Here is an 18843-nt window from a genome sequence, read left to right as displayed (position 1 = left end):
TGTGTATCTCCACACGAATATATCTACGTTTTAAGGATTTCGTATCAGGCAAAATTTAAATTGCGAAACCCATAAATTTGAAGTAGGCAACAAAAAAAAAAATGTTGACCCAAATTTTCAGTTAAGAATTTAGGAAATAGAGAGCAATAAACTGAGAAAAAGAGAGAACGAAGAGGAGGAGTGCGGCTTCTATGGTTTTTACCTGACCCCGCCCACGGTCCTCGCATCACCATCCCTTTCCAAGCCATGGAAGAACTCGCAGATCGCAACGTCGCCGTCGACGACGACGACGACGCGCCGATGCTCAGCTCTCAAGCCCTCGCGGCTCTTCAGGAATTCATCCGCGAGCAGAACGAGTCGCCGGCGGACCAGTCGGAGGTGGCTCTGGTGACGGAGGACTGGAGGCTGAGCCAGTTCTGGTACGACCGCGAGACGGCCGAGACCGTCGCCAATGAAGTCGTCGCTCTCTGTTCGGGCACTCACTCTCGCGTTGCTTGCATCGCTTGCCCCACGCTTTATGCTTATCTCAAGGTGCGCCATTCTTTTGTTCCATCGGCTTTTCCGTGGTTGAGCGTTTCTTTTTAGGGGGCAAAAAAAAAAAAATGGATTAGGGTTTGGTTCTCCGCCCATTACTTTCGGGCGCCGGCTCAGAGCTCAACTTAATGACTATCGCCAATACTATGAAACCGGATCGACGAACTGATCGACTGTGATTTTACGAATGGCGCTCTGTGTTTATACTCAACAATGAGCTTCCATTTATGCTTTTTCCAATGTTCTTGTTACTCCTTGTAACTGCAAAGGAAGGAAGCAGGGTGAGCCTCTGGTTGATGTTCTTGTTACAGCCTTATTTGTTGTTACTGCCTTTTGGCTTCTGGTCGATGCCTTACCTTATGTCATATTTCGCGGTGCTCACTGTCGGAAGTGTGTGTACCCTGTCATTCGAACGTTCTTGCTGGAATCGGACTTCTCTGAGAGAGTAATTTGCTCAACGCCACTTGTGCAAATTCGATGGTCATGTCAAAGTTCAATTCCCCATGCTAAATCAATTAAATAAGATTGGACTTTGGCATAAGTGAGTTGTATTCAAGCAACCATATTACTGAAGTGAATTTCAGATTGGAGTATCCTTTCCTGTTTGGGCATTTTGACATGTGTCATCTCCCTAAGGAAAATGAAGGGGAATGGCCAGTTACAGAAGCTATTGCTGTTTGGAAGCCATATCACCTTTGTCCCCTTATTGTTGAACTTTTTTTCTCAAGTAGAACCTCAAGGTTGTTAGTATGTTAATCCTATCCACATGGAATACTCAAGATTTGAGCTTTCATTTGGTTATTGCATTTAATGTAAATAGTGGGTGGATCTGTGGTGTCTTGTCAACTATCAAATGCGAGGATAGTTTTGTGAAGTGTGTGAAAAATGAATATGTGTTGCATTATGCCATTTCTTGTGGTACAAGTAAAACATTTTGTGCGCCTGTCAAACCTATGATTTGGTCCAGCCTTAAAGTTCAAGAGAAGGTTCAGGCATAATGAGATGATTTATAGCAGTTTGTCAGCTTTTGGAATGGGTTTACTCTTTTCATCAACGCTCGCATCTCGGATTATGAAGTATGCATGTCATTGGCATGTCATTATGAGAAAGGTCTTTGAAGTAACATGTTTGTGGTATCACTTCAGAGAATTGATCCCAGTGTCTCTGTGCAACTGCTTGAGTATGACAAACGTTTTGAACAATACGGAAGTGACTTCACATTTTATGACTACAACCAACCGGAAGAGTTACCAACTGAAATGAAGCATGCTTACCAAGTTATAGTTGCAGATCCTCCATACCTGGTAAGTTTCTGTGGCCTTGCAAACTATAAATGCTTAGGCCTCCCTATTCTATGCTCACCTTGTCTTATCTTTGTCCTGGAACTGGAAGATCCTTTAGTTGACACTCTTTTGTATCTCTTTCCATTATCGGCTGCATACATTTTGATTCCTCCCTTTATAAACCAAGAGTGGGGAGTGCTTGGAGAAAGTTGCACAAACCATATCTTTCCTCTCACAGCCAAATGCTTACTTGCTTTTACTTACAGGTATGTGTCGAGTGTTAATCCTCCTGTGGTACCTTTAACCTAACCTCTTGGTTTATTGTCTTTCATTTGCAGTGACACTATAGCTATGAACTGCTGCAGTTCTTTCGAACACCACCCCCCACCCCCTTCTTACAGGATACTTAAAAAACCTGGAGCATGCTGGATGCTTTACATCCCTTCCTAATGCCTGCCAAATTTTGAGATGCTTGCAGGAGAAGTTCAAAAAGATAGAGCTGCAGAACTTCTTGGTTTGCATCCATGCATATTCCAGCCTAAGCATGCAAGCAAGCTTGGGAATGAGTTTCGTCTATTCACTAACTACGATCCAGGGATGCGATTGGGAGGATGGGAGCAAGAAAAATAGATAACTCATTACCACTTCTTTTGACGTGAATTTTGTTTATTAGTGTTGTTTTTCATGTCAAAGGGATGTCATGACTCATGAGCTTACCTGTTTGCCTGGAGGCATGACCCTAAAATCAAGTACGACATAGTATTTGCATTTTCTCTGCAAACTTAGCCGTAGGTTGATGAATGGTACAACAATTGACCTCAAATGTTCTCTTGAGTAAACATGTACATACTACTTTACATCCTTAAATTTTAAAACCCTTAATTGGTATCTTTGGCTGCCCTAGGAACGTAATTACACTTCCTTCATCAAACAAAACTCAAGATGGGTTGAAATATATGATAAGGTAACATTTGGAAGAGAAGTAACAATTTGGCCTGATTTGAAGTCTAAATGGAGGTTCTCAAAATTGGGGATGTTACGTTGTTTTTTATTGAACACATAGATCGGGGAGTACCATAGCAAGCGCGCACGCAGGATATTAGCCAAGAGATCGAAACTTGGAACATGGGCGGGGTGGAAAAGAATCATGCGTGATGGGAGTCACGAAGACGTCTGAGATAAATAAAGAAGACAAGAAACATTTCTATAATAAGCTTTATTCCATGTGCCCGCACCGACAAGCTTGATGTCAGTGGTCAGAAATGTATTTTCGGGTTTTGTACTTTTTGCTTTGTGAGGTCTTCTTGATCCTTCACTAATATGTCAACGGACAACAAAGAATTGCTCAAACAAGTAAAGCGGAGGAGAAACTATTGCTTCTCATTCATTTTTTGCCTCTTCCAGCTTGGCCCTTGCCAAGGGTGGGGTGCCCACAAAAGTGTACTTTCACTAACCCAGATTGCATCTTCGCTGCTGCCTACAAAGTACCGTAATTGCTGGCTGAATTCAAGAATGTGCTTTACAAAGCAATTGTTGTCTAAAATAAGAAGACCAAGACCACGCTACAACTACCAGGAGAACTTGAAAATGCAGCATTTAACATAAATGGCAACCATTTTGATGCCTCGTCGAGGCATGAGGGTAACAGCTAGTTGGAGACCCAATGACTGCAAATTGGTCAATCACTGATCAATCTAAACGTATGTTCCCCTGCATCTTATCTTTGCTATTTTCTTCTCTCTCTTTCACTTCACCACAACAAACAAGGGAAATAGAGGGTCGAATCACATAGCAATGAAGCCATTTTCAGATTCATTGACCATAGCAATTGAGATGAAAATTGCAGGGTACTGTAATTAAGTAATCATTTATCATAAGAAGATTTCTCTACAAGTCTGGTGCTCAGAAAAATGTCTATGTCAAGCCTTACGCAGAACATACAAACTGAGCACTGTAATTCCAACAAGTACATTTCTGCTAAGGTACTTCCTTCTATAAAACTCTGTACGAGATCAATCCATCAACTGTCTCAACAACCAGGTGGTTCATGCGAGTAAGCAGCAGCAGATAGGATCTTGCCTTGGGCCCTGCAGTAAGCAGTAACAATGAATCATCTTAAGTGATTAGGGAAAAAACCAATATAAGACTCAATGAGGAAAAAGACTACAAGGATGGCTATCTATATTTTGGTAAAATAAAGTTTTCAGAGGGCATCAAGTTACACACAACAGGCTTGTTGAGGCAAGCGCTCATCGGTTTGCAGCAAAGCTTTCATGGTCACTCAGAAATTCATATCACTATGGACATTATATACAAACCCAATGCCAATGATGATATTTCGTCTTGAAAGAAGCACTTGTGTTCCAGTAGGTTCTCTTTCTTGCTCAGGTATGAGTTTATCTTCCCAATAGCTATAAGCAAATCCTGCAGGGTAAAATGCACTATGCAAATGGGTGAGGACTAACACCAGATCTCTTGTCAAAAAATCATGGCAAGAAAGGAAACAAAACCTTGCAGTGGGGAGACAATTTTACACATCAAGAGTAACATTTACTAGCTTGCCAATGTGCTAATGCTAGTGAAACCTTCTAACCTACTTCATTTCCAAAATTCTCTGGGAGGCTGTACTGGTAGGATTAATCCAATCAGAAAACACACTGCTTCTGTTTCAAAAGATTATATGGTTCACACACTACTAAACCCGATGGTCTTATGCCAGCAGCTCAATACAAATTAAAAGCTATTGCCTGCAGTGCATCTACTGTGAGTCTGAGACAAATACAAAGCTAAATTTAGAGTTTCATACCTCCCATGATGCAAGACTTTTCATGTAGGAAGGAAGACTTTCATACTCATCTTTTGATGCCTTAACTACAGATTTTGGGCCTTCAACTGGTTTCAAGTGTGTCGAATCACGTAAGTATAAAGTCTGGGAGTAGGAAGAGTGAACTTAAAAGAATCTAATTAACCAATAACCTATGAAAATATTTTGTATTAGTACCTTCACTTGTCCCCAAGTTCACTGTAGCAGGTTGATATGGCCTCTCCAGGTCTTGCATCTTATCCTCTTGATTTCTAATTGGGACGATAAGAAAAGATAACAGCAGAGGAGGTTCATGCCTTAATGAAGAAAAAGTGAAAATGGAAAGAAAAAAAGAAGACTGAGAAAGAAGGAAAACCTCAAGCATGAACCATCATACTTTTGTGGTTGTCTCAAGCATAGATTTGGCTCAACAGTCTCACCATTAGCTGATAATGATTTAGAAGGGAAAGATTGTTAGATAAAACTGTTTTGAGTACTAAGTGATTTCAACTGCCTTCTAGCAAATTTTCAATCTAATCATCTAAACAAGGACTAACATGATATTCAAAAGCACTTAAAGCACAAAGCATGTCTAACACATGCTTAAAGTTCCCTCACCTTCCGAAGCTATTGTGGCCAGAGCTAGGTCAGATATACCAAGTCTTTTCAAGCTGATGGAGTCATCAAATCTAGAGAACTTCAGGAAGGACAAACAGACAAAAGCTAGCAAATAGTATCCCATAATTGGCCATGTTTTCACTTTTCAGTCATTTAGGTGAAAATTTGCATATTACAAAGCTGACACATTGCATCACTATCCACAAATCGGATATAATAAGGCAGTACCTATACTGCCAAAGGCAATGGCTCACAAGTAGGAGTCGACAGTACGTAAACTCTAAGTCAAAACAGAGGAAACACTGTTCAAGAATATTTTTCTGACACCAGCATCAAACACAACCTCTAGAGCTGACAGGAGATGGACTCATGAATTTCGAGTCAGTCCACTGAGGGGCACTTGCCCCACTCAGCCTACTACTCAGGGTAGGCTAATGAAAGGGCCTGTACTCAAAGCAAGCGTACTGTCTAGTGATTGTTCTTAAGGAATAGAAGCTCTGGCCAGGTGTGGGGTCTAGCCAATTGATGTATCCCTCCTAACCCCTTCAGCTTGGAATGCTACAATTTGCCAAATATTTCAGACTTTGATCAAAGAAAGTTGATATATCAAAACCCAACAAGGATACAGTGAGTCTTCTTCAAAACTCTTTGTCATAGAAGCTGCTGCAGTAAGTCGCCCCGAACATGAAGATGGCTGGTCAAATCCACCATTTGCTAGTGGAAAATTAGGATCAAGTTCGATGGGGCTGGATAAATCATCTATTGCATCTTCTTCATCATTGTCAACATCTACAAAACAAAGCCAGGACATCAAGGTCTGCAGATGACTGACTTTTATGTTTTCATTCCTTTCAACTCCAGCTTAATTTCATTATTTTTTTACAGTACTATTGTCCTATCAATCCAGCATATTAACATGCACTTTAACCCCAGGTAAACTACTTCTACACAATTATTATCAATCAAACACACAGACAGATTCAATAGGGCTTGATAAATCCTCTATTGCATCTTCTTCATCATCATCAACATCTACGAAACAATCCAGGACATCAAGGTCTGCAGATGACTGACTTTTATGTTTTCGTTCCTTCCAACTCCTGCTTAATTTCATTACTTTTTTACAGCACTATTATCCTATGGATCCAGCATATTGACATGCACTTTAACCCCAGGTAAACTACTTCCACACGATTATTATCAATCAAACACAGGCAGCAAAAAGGTCAAGCTCAAATTACTGGGGACATAGCCGAAGCTCTTAAGGCGTTCTTCGAGCTGAGCAAGGTCGCTTTGGTTCTTCTTGAAAACCTCGTTGCAGTGACCTAACAACTCCTCGAACGACACGGTTCCAAACGACATGGAGTCGAGCAAATTGAGATCGCTGCTAGCGGTGGACACGCGTCGGTTCAGGCACTGAATGAAGGTCGAAGAAGATGAATCTGACATCAAAACACCAAAAATCAATCCACTGTGAAGGAAAACGCCAAACCGAATTGAACGTCATCCTCGCAACTTTGCTCGGCTTAATATCCAGAGGAAACGCAAAACCAACTACCAGTAGCACGTGAAATGAGAAGAAATTCAACTCAGTGATGTGATTCACAGCTTTAATTGCTGGACGGAACGAGAATCGCCAGAAGGAAGGAAGGAAGGAAGAGAGAGAGAGAGAGAGAGAAAACCGAGAGGGATGGGACGGCGATCCATGGATTGCTTGAGGGCGTCGACGCTACTCTGGAGGTGGTTGCAGAAGTAGCCCAGGCTTTTGCTGAGCGTCGTTATCGTCTCCTCCATAATTTGGAGCTTTGCGATGCGAAAGCAAAAGCTCGCTCCTCCCGCGATTCTCTGAGCGAAAGCTTCGTTGAAGACGACGGAGCGGGAAATGAACACCTGCTTTCGAAATGCACGGTCTACGATGAGGGAGACAAGAGCCTTACTCAACGGTGGGGATCTTGTCCACGTGGATCAAATCACTAGAGCAAGATGGTCCCAAATTCCATTACACATAACAACCCTCTTATTTCCAAGCGATCATCTAATTATGCTCGTGCGTGTAGCGCACTCGCTCAGTAACAATTCACTTTCTTTCTGTGCTTCACCTTCTTAGGAAATCATTCAAAACCCAAAAAATTAAAAACAAGAGAAACTTTAAAAAAATTATCAAGAATTTTCACTTCGATAGGATTTTGGCCAATTTAGAAGTAAAAATACTTCTTCACCATACACTTCGCGACCCTTTGTGACTACCCGCCGCCAACGCCACCATTGACCGCCCCACCACCCGACCACCGCCGCGCCTCCGCCAACCATTGTCGTCCGCCGCCGCCACCACAGCCACCAACGCCACCGCCGCCGACCGCCACCGCGCCGACCTCCACCGCCGCCACCACCACCGCCACCATCGACCATCACCGCCGAAGATTTTGTTAATAATGTTTCAAAAGTAGAAATTTTTAACTATTATCAAACGAATTTTTCCGACGAAGTCAACCATAGAAAAATCAACTTCTACTTTGAGGAAAGTAGAAATCAACCCGATCGAAGTTAATTTCTTATGGAGAAGTGTTTTCATGCGCACCCTAATGATCTCTCTCTCATTTTCTTTGTAAATTTTAACTAAGTATTATTCTCTCTTACTCTTTGAAAACAATAGCAAAACATTTTGGTTTCTGTATAATATCGCTTTAAGTGGTTAAATATATATATGTAACATTAAATACCTTATTTTTCTGAAAAAGAGAAGAGAAAGTAGTCTATATATTAAATTAAAACAGTCGATTAACTCGTTTTTTATTCTTACAATAGTCACCTTCATAAAAAAATGAAGAAAGATTAACCAGCTCACTATCTTTTCATATGTAATCCTCCCGATAAAAAAATTAAATTTTAGATCGAAACGACCATCTTGGCATCTAAAATCCACGTCAGCAAGTGGCGCGGAGATAATGTACCTGTTGAACTTCAAAGAGGACATTTGATGGAAACTCAACACGGAAGCCAAAATTATAACCCGACAACCCGACATAAAATTTGTAACCCAAAAAAAAAAAAAACGCTAAATATATGCCCAGAACCAGAAGCTTTCTATCTTCAACAAACTAGAGCCTTGAGACTAAAATGTCATTGTCAGTGCAATGACCGCAAGTGTACTTTACTCTCCCCTTAACCGGAGGATGCCTCAACTCCGTGCAGCGAGGAGCACAACCTAAGCCGAAACTCTACTACCCCAAAAATTCTTCACTACACAGCAACCTCTTTCACGTGGGTAGAGCCAGGCTCCAGCGGCATTGGCCGAATGTGTCCGATTAGCCAAGAAAAGGGAAAGAAACAGAGAAAACTAATTACATGGAGCAACCGAGTTCATTTCTCTTAATACAACAGCGAGGACAAAAATATCAGCAGCCTATGTTCACGGGCCAGGACACCCGTAAAAGCCCCTGGATGTTTTTCTTGTTGTCATGTCCGCACGCTTCTAATTCGCAAGAAGTTGGCCTTAGCAACGGTTTTCTGGGTCATGTATCTTTTCAAATAGCTTAAGGGCTCAGCAGATCCTAGGAGGCACTTCAAGTCCTCGATGATAAGGATCACAAACGCAGTCGATAGCGTGCATCAATTTCCTCCGAGGCCCCACGGCAGCGGCACCCATATCTTTGAGCTTCTTCATCGTCATATTAGCCAGCTGAAACTCATTGATGCGCCTGCACCGGAAGATCCTCACAAACTGCCCCAGCCCCAGTGACATCAGCCAGCTGCTCAGTCCACCGGCCTTCTGAAGTTTCTTCTCGAGATTTCGTGCCTTGAGCTGTTGATGAAGGAATGTCACCCCGCTGGAGAAGTAACAAGGACTACTTAACACTCTCTCCTGTTTGATACTTTTCGAGGTATTTGATGTTTTCACTACTTCATGTAACTTCTGGCCAGAAACTTTGGCAGGGTTCATGGACTGTGTTCTGGAATCCATCCCTGAGATTCTAGGTTTGTCCGACAGATGTGGAGAAGAAACCTTTCCCACAAATATGTCATTCTTGAGTGGCAATGATGTCGCCTTCTCGTATTCACTGACAGATGGCATTACAGGACTCCCCTCAGCTGGAAGAGGTGATTTGTCTGGCACATGTTCCCTAGGTATGTCTTGTACCTGGCTCGAGGATGGCTTTGACACTGCAGATTTTTCCGCAACAGGTAAAGGAGGCACCAAAATAGTGATCCTCTGCTCTTTTCACAATCACCCAGCTCGTATCTTCGTAGGGATCCACCTCGCAGGTAGAATCATAGTCATTGCCAGGTGTCGTGCCCTGCTGTTTTGGCTTTTTCTTGACCATCCGCTGCTACTAGTTTGGCTCAAACAAATCAACAACCTAACAAGGATAGCCAGAATAACAATGTTATAAAGGAGCGTGATGTCAACAGGAAGCAAAAGATTCTGCAGAGTCTTTGTAAAATTAAAGCACAACCAGACTAAGCAACACCAACAGTCACCTTGAAACCTGGGACAACTGCAAAAATATTGGGATGCAGTACCAGAAGGCCAAGAAAATACCAATGGACTCCTTAATTAAACCGTAGCAACTAATAGATAGAGGGGAGTTCATTTACAAAAAGTCAATCGTGGCCATGTTCAATTTGTTCCATGCTGTCAACTTCCGTGATTCATGAAGGAAAAGAGGCTCTATGAGGCTGTGCATCACTTGTTTTAGAATATCTAATCTAGCATAGGAATAGTGGACGTGAGGAGAATTTCAAAGTTGCCGAGAACCTGAAGACATTAGCAATCGCACGATGCCAGAAGCATGAAATACAAGCCTTCCCTGTCATCAAGGCTTTTAGATTACTATATGTCCCCAAACCCGTCATCCACAATCTAGTCTAACTATAAAGTGATAGCCAAGCATCCATTAAACCATCGAAATCTTCTCACAAGTTCAAACATCTCTGGAGGTTACTTGAACAAATGCACTTGACAGATCCCATGAAGTCCGTTTTCGCGGCCATTTTCTATCAGAAAGCATCAAATCCTATCTTGGACCTTCTCTAGGAAATCATGTCAGCAACAGCCGTGCTTGAGAATCTACTCGGCTATTAGCTTAAATGAAGCTACTATGCAAAACTTTCCACCCTGTATTGAATCATCAACCGGCTATAGCGATCAAAAAACATACCCAAGCACCATTAATCTGAGGAAAGATAGCAAAACAGGCTGAAATAAAATACTTAACCAGCAAAAAACAACGAAAAGAAAGAGAGAATTACACTTCGAGGCCATCATAACTCCTCCATGCTAATTCAAAGTGCAACACAGAGCAGTCACAGCTTATATCGTTACAAACATACCCAACAGTGAAAAATCACAATCGCGCTCTCTCTCCGTATAAGATCCAAACTCAAGGTATACATAGCCCGATTCCAGCCAATAACGATGTGTAATCTTGGATAAACCCTACCAACCAAGAAACTAGAGGGTCGCTTAAGTTGCTGAGGGCGAATTAGGGTGGCGATTTCGCGAATGCGAGAGGCGGGTCATCGAAATCCAAAGCATTTCCTCGACCCCTCCAAAAGGAAAAATTGCAGTAACAGAGCGCCAACAAAGAAATGAACGACGACCAAGATTAGCGGAAGCGAACCTGGGAGTCCAGAGGTGTTACATGGAAGCTCGAGGACGAGGAGACTTGTTGGGAAAACGAAGACTGTGGATATGAGTTCGATTGATCCAGGAGCGAAACGGATCGAAGATCGTCACGCTCGGTGGTGGCCCGCGAGACTTTTCGGGTCGCTGCCCCCAAAATTACAGATCCGAAATAAATGCCCGACCCGAATTGTGGCCTGGCCCAACACCCGTCCCCATGGGCCCACAATCCTTTGTTTTCTTTTTCCAAGGGCGAATTTCTGGAAAAACCACCTGAGTTTTGGCATAAATTGAAAAACTCCTGATTGCCTCCTAAATTCTGACCCCATCGCCCAATAGCAATTCGACTTTTCGGAAATTTACGGATTACTTCTTAAAGGTTGGTTTTTGTTGCAGTCGTTAGTTTTTCTACTTATATTGCAGTTGAATATTACCTGAAAATTAATTTCTGGATCCATTTTTAAGTAACTTTTAATCATGTGGCCTAAAAAATGCAAAGAGATTTTGAGCAAATTGTCTATAATTTTCTCTTATAATAAAAAGCTCCGGCCGTTTTCAGCCGGAAACTTTACTTTAGAAATTTCATTGACACTATTGGCTCTGGTATCCCGTAGATAATAACTATCTTTTAGTTCGATGGGATGCATCACTTATGTCTCTTGGTATTTTCAACTTAAACTTAATCTTAAAAAATTAAAATTGATAAAAATTCATCATTTTCTTATTGTTTAAGCAACTTCTCTATTCAAAAAAAAAAATAAAAACTCTATTTTTACCTTATTGTTTAAGTAATTACTCTCTCACTCTCTCCCTTTGAAACTAATGTATGTGTGGAAGCCATTATTTCAAAATGAACAAGTATTTTATCTTCAATTACAAACTTTGACCTAGCGTACGTCGCGAATGCTGTGAAATGATGTGAAGTTAGGGACATTAACACGTCACGAAGTCGTGCGTAGCACGGTTGTGTGCTTGTATATGCTTAAAAAGGCAACGGACAAAATGATAATCTAAAAAGCCCTACATCCACAAGTACAAGATCATACCACATTTAGATAATTGTTTCATATCTTACAATAATTTTAACCGAGGCCTGTAAAATAAGTCAAATCATCCAAAATGAAATAAATCGCTTGTTTGTATTTGTTAAAAGCATTTAGGAAGAAAAATATGTTGAGTCGTGAAAATGTAAGAAAAAAGCTTAATATAATTTTAGACATGTGACTTCAAATTATCTAAAAATTATCTAAAAATTTAATCGTCAACTTTTTTGTAATCAAAACTCGACGTTGATTTTTTGGGAGGTCATACGATAAAAGGCAGACATGTCAAAGCTTGAGAGTTTTTTTTTTTTTAGAAAGAAATTTCATTTCACTTAAAAAAGATACACGTAACTTCAAGACAAAACCAATCACAAAACCTCACATTCCAGTGCTAATCTAAAAAGTAAAAAGCTCGGAAGTTTGACAAGCAAATGATGAACTTAGGTATATGAAAGAGTCTCGACCCACTAAATTTAGACTTCGGTATGACCTGAACCAAATATCATTTGTATATTTAGAGTTATGGACGGGTTTTGACAACGGACCATAATTTGGTCCGGGGCTCTCTCCTACGCAATGATTATGTCCCGAAATTATAAATGTAAAAATTCAATATTAGGAGCAGGTTTGTGCAACACAATAGACCCTGGCGAAAAAAAATTTTTTAAAAAAATTATGTAATTTTTTAGGGAATAAACGGAGCTTAAATCTGTTATTTCTTTTTTTGATTTTATCTTCCCATCCGTAACCGAAGAGAGGCCCAGAGCAGCGGGAAGCAATAACTGAAATTGGAAGAAAGAGGCCCACACGTGCGGTACATGCACGGGCCAAGCGTGTGCCAGTTCCGACCCCTGCCGTGGCTTTAAAATCCCGCGGAGTTTGCGGGGTTTCCTTTTAAGGTTTGAAGCTTCTTCCTCATCTCTCTCTCTCTCTCTCTCTCTCTCTCTCCCATATTCTTCAACGGCGCGACCACTTTTTACGATCTCGTTCCAGGTACTTTGTCTGCTGACAATTAAGGACCTCTCATATTCTTGTCAATCCCTCGGTCGCTCGCTCGCTGGCTCGTTTGTCCTTGTGAGGCTTCATAGATCCAGGCAATCCTAGCTCTTGTTTGTGTCGTTTCCGAGCGATTGATTCGAATAAACCAGGAGAATTTAGGAGTAGGCTAGCGTTTGTCTCGGACTGCTTCGTCGATTTTTTGGGACAGTTAACTCCCCCGTTTGTTTTCTCGGACGCGCGTCGGGTTGATAGCGGAAGAAGATGAAGTTCGGCGTGACGTTTATGGAGTATTTGCATGGGGAGCAGGAGCGGTTCCTGGGCAAGTGCTCTCATGTCGAGTACAAACAGCTGAAGAAGGTCCTCAAGAGGTGCCGCACCTGCAGATCGTTGCGCCGGCCTTGCGGCGCGGGGCAAGGGGAGGAGGGGGACGCCGACGGGCCGCCGGGGCTCTGCCAATGCGAGGCTTGTCCGGGTGAGTTTTCGTTCCCTTTCAGGAGGTTTACGTGTCCGTGTTTTGCTGCTGGATCAAATTTTGAGCTGGTCGTGTCATGCGTGATTTGCGAGACTAACGTTTTAGCCGAGCTGCACAAGTCTCAAACCGAGACAATTGGTATGGCCATGGGTGAATGCTTGAGCTTAAATACAATACATATGCAGGAAGAATTTGTATAATTTTTTTTTCCTCAGCTGTTTGACAATCAAATACCCATAAAGAAGTTGCTGTTACCAAACAAAAGTTTGGGCAAATATATCGCTTAATTCCTACATCGAACATGTTATTGACTATTTTTCAATGCTTAGGGAAGAACATGTTTTTCACATCATACAACAGAAGAAGCAATTAAGATTTTGAACAAAAAAAAACAAATTGCAACTTCTTATTAATAGCTAATCGACAGAATCATAGCCTTACAATTACTATATGTTCAAAACGTCTTGGCATTAAGCAAAACATGCACCTTTTATTTTCCTAGCAATCGCAAAAGGCATTTTGTTAAGTTATTTTCAGTTTTTTTGTGAGCACTTTTTTATGAGACAATTGGAGAAGAGCTGTTTGGCGCACAGGTTCCGAAATAGTCCACTCTATATGACGAGAGATCTGTGCGTGTGTGTGAGTGTGTTTTGTTGATTCTTGCTGAGGACAGAAACTATCTGTAAGGGTAATACTGATGGTTAGTCTCTGTGGAGGATTATATTGGATGCCATGTCCTGCTTTAGTATAGAAGTTCTCAAAGTAGTGACATCACATAAGAAGACCCTTTGTCATTAATGGTTTTTATCGGGCACAACCTGAAGGGACATTTGACAAGCTCACTCCTGGAGTTCTTAAAAATCTTTAGGAGTTGGACAACTTTGGTTAAAAGAAGTCTAAGTATTTATGTGCTGTAGTTCGATATGAACTTGATCTTCATGTTACAGGTTTCTTTCTTTTTTTTCCTTTTTTGAACCCCGTCGATGAATATGGAGATTTTGTGGACTTATTTGGCACCTTATTTTCTTCCTGATGTAAATGAGTTGGTATTTCTTTATGACTCATGTATATTTAAAAGATATACTTTGTTTTTAACCTTCAGGACAGTAATATACTTAAATTACTTTCATGGATGACTATTCTTGCATTTTGCAGTATGTGATCAGATGATTTTCTCTGAGTTGATGAAGGAAGCTTCAGAAATAGCAGGATGCTTTAACTCAAGAGTTAGACATCTTCTTCATCTCCTCGTTGCAACTGGGATTCACAGGTACATACAGTGTTTTCGTCCATGTTTCAAGGGCGATCAACAAGTCCTGTTAGAAGAAGGAAGAATGTTGATTGAATATGTCACTATGAATGCAATTGCTATCAGAAAAATCCTCAAGAAGTATGACAAGGTGTATACTCTATAGTCCATATAAGCTATCTTTATTTGGTGCTCTTACGAGTTGCGTATTTGATGAGGATTCTCCAATTTTTCAATCTGTCATAGGTTCATGGCTCTGTCAATGGGGAGCATTTCAGATCTAAGATGCGGGCCGAGCATATAGAGCTCTTGCAATCCCCATGGCTACTAGAACTGGGAGCTTTCTATTTGAATTTCGGAGGATCAGATGCTGAAGAATGTGCTGAGTGTTCTATTCAGTTTTCATTTCATTTTGATGAGACAAAGTCTGCTCTGATAATGTCACTTCCAGGTTCTATAAAGCTAGAATATGATCTGACTTGCGCTATTTGCCTGGTATTTTTCTCTTTAGTATTCAATGGAGAAAAATAGTTTTAATCTTTGTTTTCAGTATTATGAAATCTCAAGGGCTTGTGATCTTACAGGACACTGTGTTTAACCCATATGCACTTAGTTGTGGTCATCTTTTTTGCAAGTCATGTGCTTGCTCTGCGGCATCTGTGATGATCTCTGAAGGACTTAAGGCGGCAAGTGAGGATGCCAAATGTCCAGTTTGTAGAGAGGTTCGTGCTTTTTATTGTGTCAACAGTTGAAGTTTTCGAAGCTAACACAGTATGCTGATGTCCCAGATGGCAGCTGTAATCGTACGCGCTAACAGCAGTCTGGTTAATCTACAATCACACTAGCATGATACACCATCTTTCTTTTTGGCCAGAAGCATGATACACAATAAGAATTGCTAAATCTAACACATTTCTCATTGAAAACTAATGCGAGAGAACCTTTTGGCTGTACATATCTTTGCCATTCATGAGACCACTGGAGAGAGGAGACCCTTCTCAGACTCCCCAAAGGAGATGAGTTGTTTATTGGTTGTTGTTATTTTCATAATTTCAAAAGCCATAAGAAACTTGATATACTGTAAAACTTTCCTTTGAGACTAGTTCGCCACAAGATTAGCGTGTTTTGTCTTTCTCTCCCGGTGATTTTGCGACTTCATTCCCACCCCTTTTTCCGTGGCCAACTTTGAACTATCACCTGTGATATTAAGGTTCATTATTTCAATTAGGGTGTCCAACTGATACCTTGAGTTGAAGTTAAGAGTAGTGGTATCCAACTACCACCTGTGATGCTAATTCTCATGTATAGTATGTTTTGGAAATCTATCTATGTGCTTTATTTCTAAGATTGAATTCTATCATAAGCAACTTAGCTCAAAATGGCCTTCACTGTATGTTATCTCTGCATAAACCCAGTCAAAAGAATATAACCTCCAAGAGGTGCAAAATTTAGGTATTATGTTGCTTGGTCTTTACAAAATCTTTAGTTGGCAGCCTGATTGCATCAAGGCTATTGAGGGGAATGCTTCCTCCTAAGCAGGGAAGGTAATCATTCTACACATAGCTTTTGTGCTTGATTGTGCTAAAGGAGGCTTGGGGTTTATAATCCTAATCAACTGGAAGCAGGCTAGTTGCCTAAGATCTGGTTTTCTAACTAGTTTGGAGGGGTTGGGCTTGACCATCCATTTGTTGATTTTGTGGTCTCTATATGCTTCATATGGTGATCTTCTTGCTTTGTTGCCACAAGAAGATTGTCATTTCCTTTCAAAATTTAAGGCCGAATGAATGGTTTTCCTCTTCACATATCATTACCAGCTCAGAAGCATATCATTCCCTAAGTACCTTTAGTGGGAATATACTAACAATCCATTCATTCGGCATTCTCTTCAAAGATAGGCATTAGATACTGGAGGGGCCTGTGGAGTTTTTCTTCTCTAAACTTCATCCGAGATTCGTTAGTAGTATTCAGACAGTGACCATTTTAAATCTTGTGTATCCTCAGGAGCAATCATTCTGGTCTCTCTGTGCATTGAGCACTGTCTATCGATCAAGTTAAAGTTGATGAGTTTCGGGGTTCTTGTGGGCCTATTGTGGTCAACTATGTGGTTGCTATTACCGACTTTGACAGTGTCTGAATCTGAGGGGCTTAATTGTAACAAGGCTGAACGTATATTCAATACTGAATTCTTATTTGGCCAAGGGGAATTTGACTCAGCATACTCCTCTTTGATTATTCTTTATAGCCCGTCTTAAAACAGGCTCTCTACTTCTTACTTGATGCTGACTGGAACTTACAAAGAGTGGCTTTCAAGAAAATACTTTTCTTTGACATTTCCCCTTCTTCCTGTGTGATTTCTTCTTTCTCATCTTTCATATGTGACATGTGGAGTCACTTCTTCTGCAGCAATTTTTTTTTTCCACCCTTTTGATATGGCGTGTCCTGTTGCAGGCTGGAGTTTATGGTAATTCTGTGCATATGTCAGTGCTAAATCTGCTCTTGAAGAAGAGGTGAGCTAACTGGATTTCTCCTTTTCTGCCGGTTTTACTTGTGATCGAGAAAAGGAGATTCAATGCCTTTGTGTTTCCCACCATACCTATTCAGGTGCAAGGAATACTGGGAGGAGAGGTTGGGCGCCGAACGCGATGAGATGTTGAAACAGTCTAAAGAGTACTGGGATAGGCAAACGAAGTACATGATCGGATACTAATGACCACGCCATTTGTTGTCCGGAAAGACAGTGCACGAGGAACGGGGCATTAAGCTTTGCGGCCGGGAGATTGTGTCGAGAAGCCTGTGCATTTGAAATTCCTGACTTGATTGAACAGGGTGCAAGTTTTTATCAGTTGGTAGTGTTTATGAGGTAGTTCAGTATCGACAACACGTAAATGTTGGGATTCGAGTTTTGACATGTTGCTGAGTCTCTTTTGTGATTATACAGTTCTGTGAAAGATTGGTAAATGTCGGATTCGGGGTTTGACTTGTGGGTGGATGTCTGGTTGGGTGAAAATTTGGTTGTAATTTTAACACGGTGGAAAACTCTCCAAACGGACGTGGATCAATTTTTGTGTACCGATTAAATAAAATTTGGTAAATGAATGAAATAAAAGTTTTAGAATTTTATGCGACAGTTGACAACTTAACTCCCGCAAGTAAGTACTCTTAATCCGTTGGACTATGGTTGGTAATTTTCAAAAGAGTTCCAGACTGACGATGGTAATTTTCGAAATAATTGGTACTTTGATATCAAATGGGAGGATCGGATCGAAAACAGCCTTATTCAAGTTGACTCATTTAACCTGTTTGACACATTTTGGGCCTGACACATATTGTTAAAAGTTAAAACACTTTCATTTTTAACCCAATTTAAGAAAACTTATTTCTTATAATTTTTTTATAAAAAAAACTTATATTGCTAAAGCACTATGAATAATATTTTTATAATTTTAAAATAAATTCTGAATATTTTATTTTTATTTTTATTTTGTTATTTTTTTTAAAGTTCGGTGAGGGCTGCGAGGCCCTAAATGAGTTTATAATTTAGTTAGATCCAACCCATCTCTATGAGTCTCTCTTCATTCTCCTTCACCATCACTTGATCTTGCGCTTACTAACTCACTTTGTACTCTCAATTTGTGTATGAGCTTTTATAGATTGAATTAAATATGAAAGTGCTTAATGAATACGGGTCGGATATGGATCACTAGATTTGTACCATAATAAATAAGTTAAAGATTCTATTTAGTTGATACCATTTATGACTTGCGGGGAACCAGTCCCGCAAACATACACAGTGGATTACACGGAATTCATATGCCCAAAATTATAGTTGAATCACCGATCGAGAGTATACGTCATATGAATGGAGTGTACATTTGTTTTCACAGATTAAATATCCAACGCAACGAGAGACTTCGGTCATTTGATGATTGGGAGGAGAAGGGAGAAGCTTCATCGTCGTTTTCTCTGTTTACGTGTTCTATGTTCTTTCATTCAGTCGAACGAACTTGATAGAAGGAGAAGCGATAGGTAAAACGCATAAATATCACGTCGTTTAACAAATGATTTTTTTTTTTTTATCATGTTCTCTAAAAAGCTAATAAGCGTTGATAATTGCCTTATTAACAATGGGCATGGGATGTGATTACCTATATGGATGGACCACCGTAAACCTCATGGACCCCAACATCTTCTACTTGCCTATGAAGGGCAAACAACTTTC

The 18843-nt window shown here is 40.6% G+C and overlaps 4 protein-coding genes across 6 annotated transcripts; 2 read left to right on the top strand and 2 right to left on the bottom strand.

Moving 5' to 3' along the window:
* The first annotated feature begins 181 nt into the window (after nucleotides 1-181).
* LOC115726685 (EEF1A lysine methyltransferase 1) lies at nucleotides 182-2656 on the top strand. Its single transcript, XM_030656671.2, has 4 exons — nucleotides 182-531; nucleotides 1680-1838; nucleotides 2005-2083; nucleotides 2296-2656. Exons 1-4 carry the CDS (start codon nucleotides 247-249, stop codon nucleotides 2445-2447), a joined length of 675 nt encoding a protein of 224 aa, XP_030512531.2. The 5' UTR covers nucleotides 182-246; the 3' UTR covers nucleotides 2448-2656.
* Nucleotides 2657-3668: 1012 nt separating this feature from the next.
* On the bottom strand, nucleotides 3669-7142 carry LOC115726681. Of its 3 annotated transcripts, none has more exons than XR_004013585.2 (9): nucleotides 6921-7142; nucleotides 6480-6680; nucleotides 5865-6027; nucleotides 5239-5309; nucleotides 4997-5066; nucleotides 4819-4892; nucleotides 4624-4709; nucleotides 4136-4258; nucleotides 3669-3904 (listed from the first exon to the last, which is right to left on the bottom strand). XR_004013585.2 is itself a non-coding variant. In XM_030656664.2 (9 exons), the coding sequence occupies exons 1-9, from the start codon at nucleotides 7030-7032 to the stop codon at nucleotides 3810-3812; spliced, it is 978 nt and encodes a 325-aa protein (XP_030512524.2). In that variant the 5' UTR covers nucleotides 7033-7141; the 3' UTR covers nucleotides 3669-3809. The 3 variants fall into 3 exon arrangements, 2 of the variants coding, with proteins under 2 accessions (XP_030512524.2, XP_030512526.2); XM_030656664.2 differs by having other exon boundaries at nucleotides 4136-4241; nucleotides 6921-7141; XM_030656666.2 differs by lacking the exon at nucleotides 4136-4258.
* Nucleotides 7143-8434: 1292 nt separating this feature from the next.
* Nucleotides 8435-11001, bottom strand: LOC115726684. Its single transcript, XM_030656670.2, has 2 exons — nucleotides 10860-11001; nucleotides 8435-9596 (listed from the first exon to the last, which is right to left on the bottom strand). The coding sequence occupies exon 2, from the start codon at nucleotides 9308-9310 to the stop codon at nucleotides 8780-8782; it is 531 nt and encodes a 176-aa protein (XP_030512530.2). The 5' UTR covers nucleotides 9311-9596; nucleotides 10860-11001; the 3' UTR covers nucleotides 8435-8779.
* Nucleotides 11002-12818: 1817 nt separating this feature from the next.
* Nucleotides 12819-17614, top strand: LOC115726680 (probable E3 ubiquitin-protein ligase BAH1-like). The gene is made up of 7 exons (XM_048271785.1): nucleotides 12819-13063; nucleotides 13163-13375; nucleotides 14531-14775; nucleotides 14871-15119; nucleotides 15209-15346; nucleotides 17073-17131; nucleotides 17226-17614. Exons 2-7 carry the CDS (start codon nucleotides 13165-13167, stop codon nucleotides 17329-17331), a joined length of 1008 nt encoding a protein of 335 aa, XP_048127742.1. The 5' UTR covers nucleotides 12819-13063; nucleotides 13163-13164; the 3' UTR covers nucleotides 17332-17614.
* Nucleotides 17615-18843: the final 1229 nt, after the last annotated feature.

This window comes from Rhodamnia argentea, chromosome 10, assembly GCF_020921035.1.
Source record: "Rhodamnia argentea isolate NSW1041297 chromosome 10, ASM2092103v1, whole genome shotgun sequence".
In the NCBI taxonomy this organism is placed as follows: Eukaryota; Viridiplantae; Streptophyta; class Magnoliopsida; order Myrtales; family Myrtaceae; genus Rhodamnia; species Rhodamnia argentea.
Note: the sequence above shows the minus strand (reverse complement) of the source record. Positions and strands in the feature narration are given on the sequence as shown.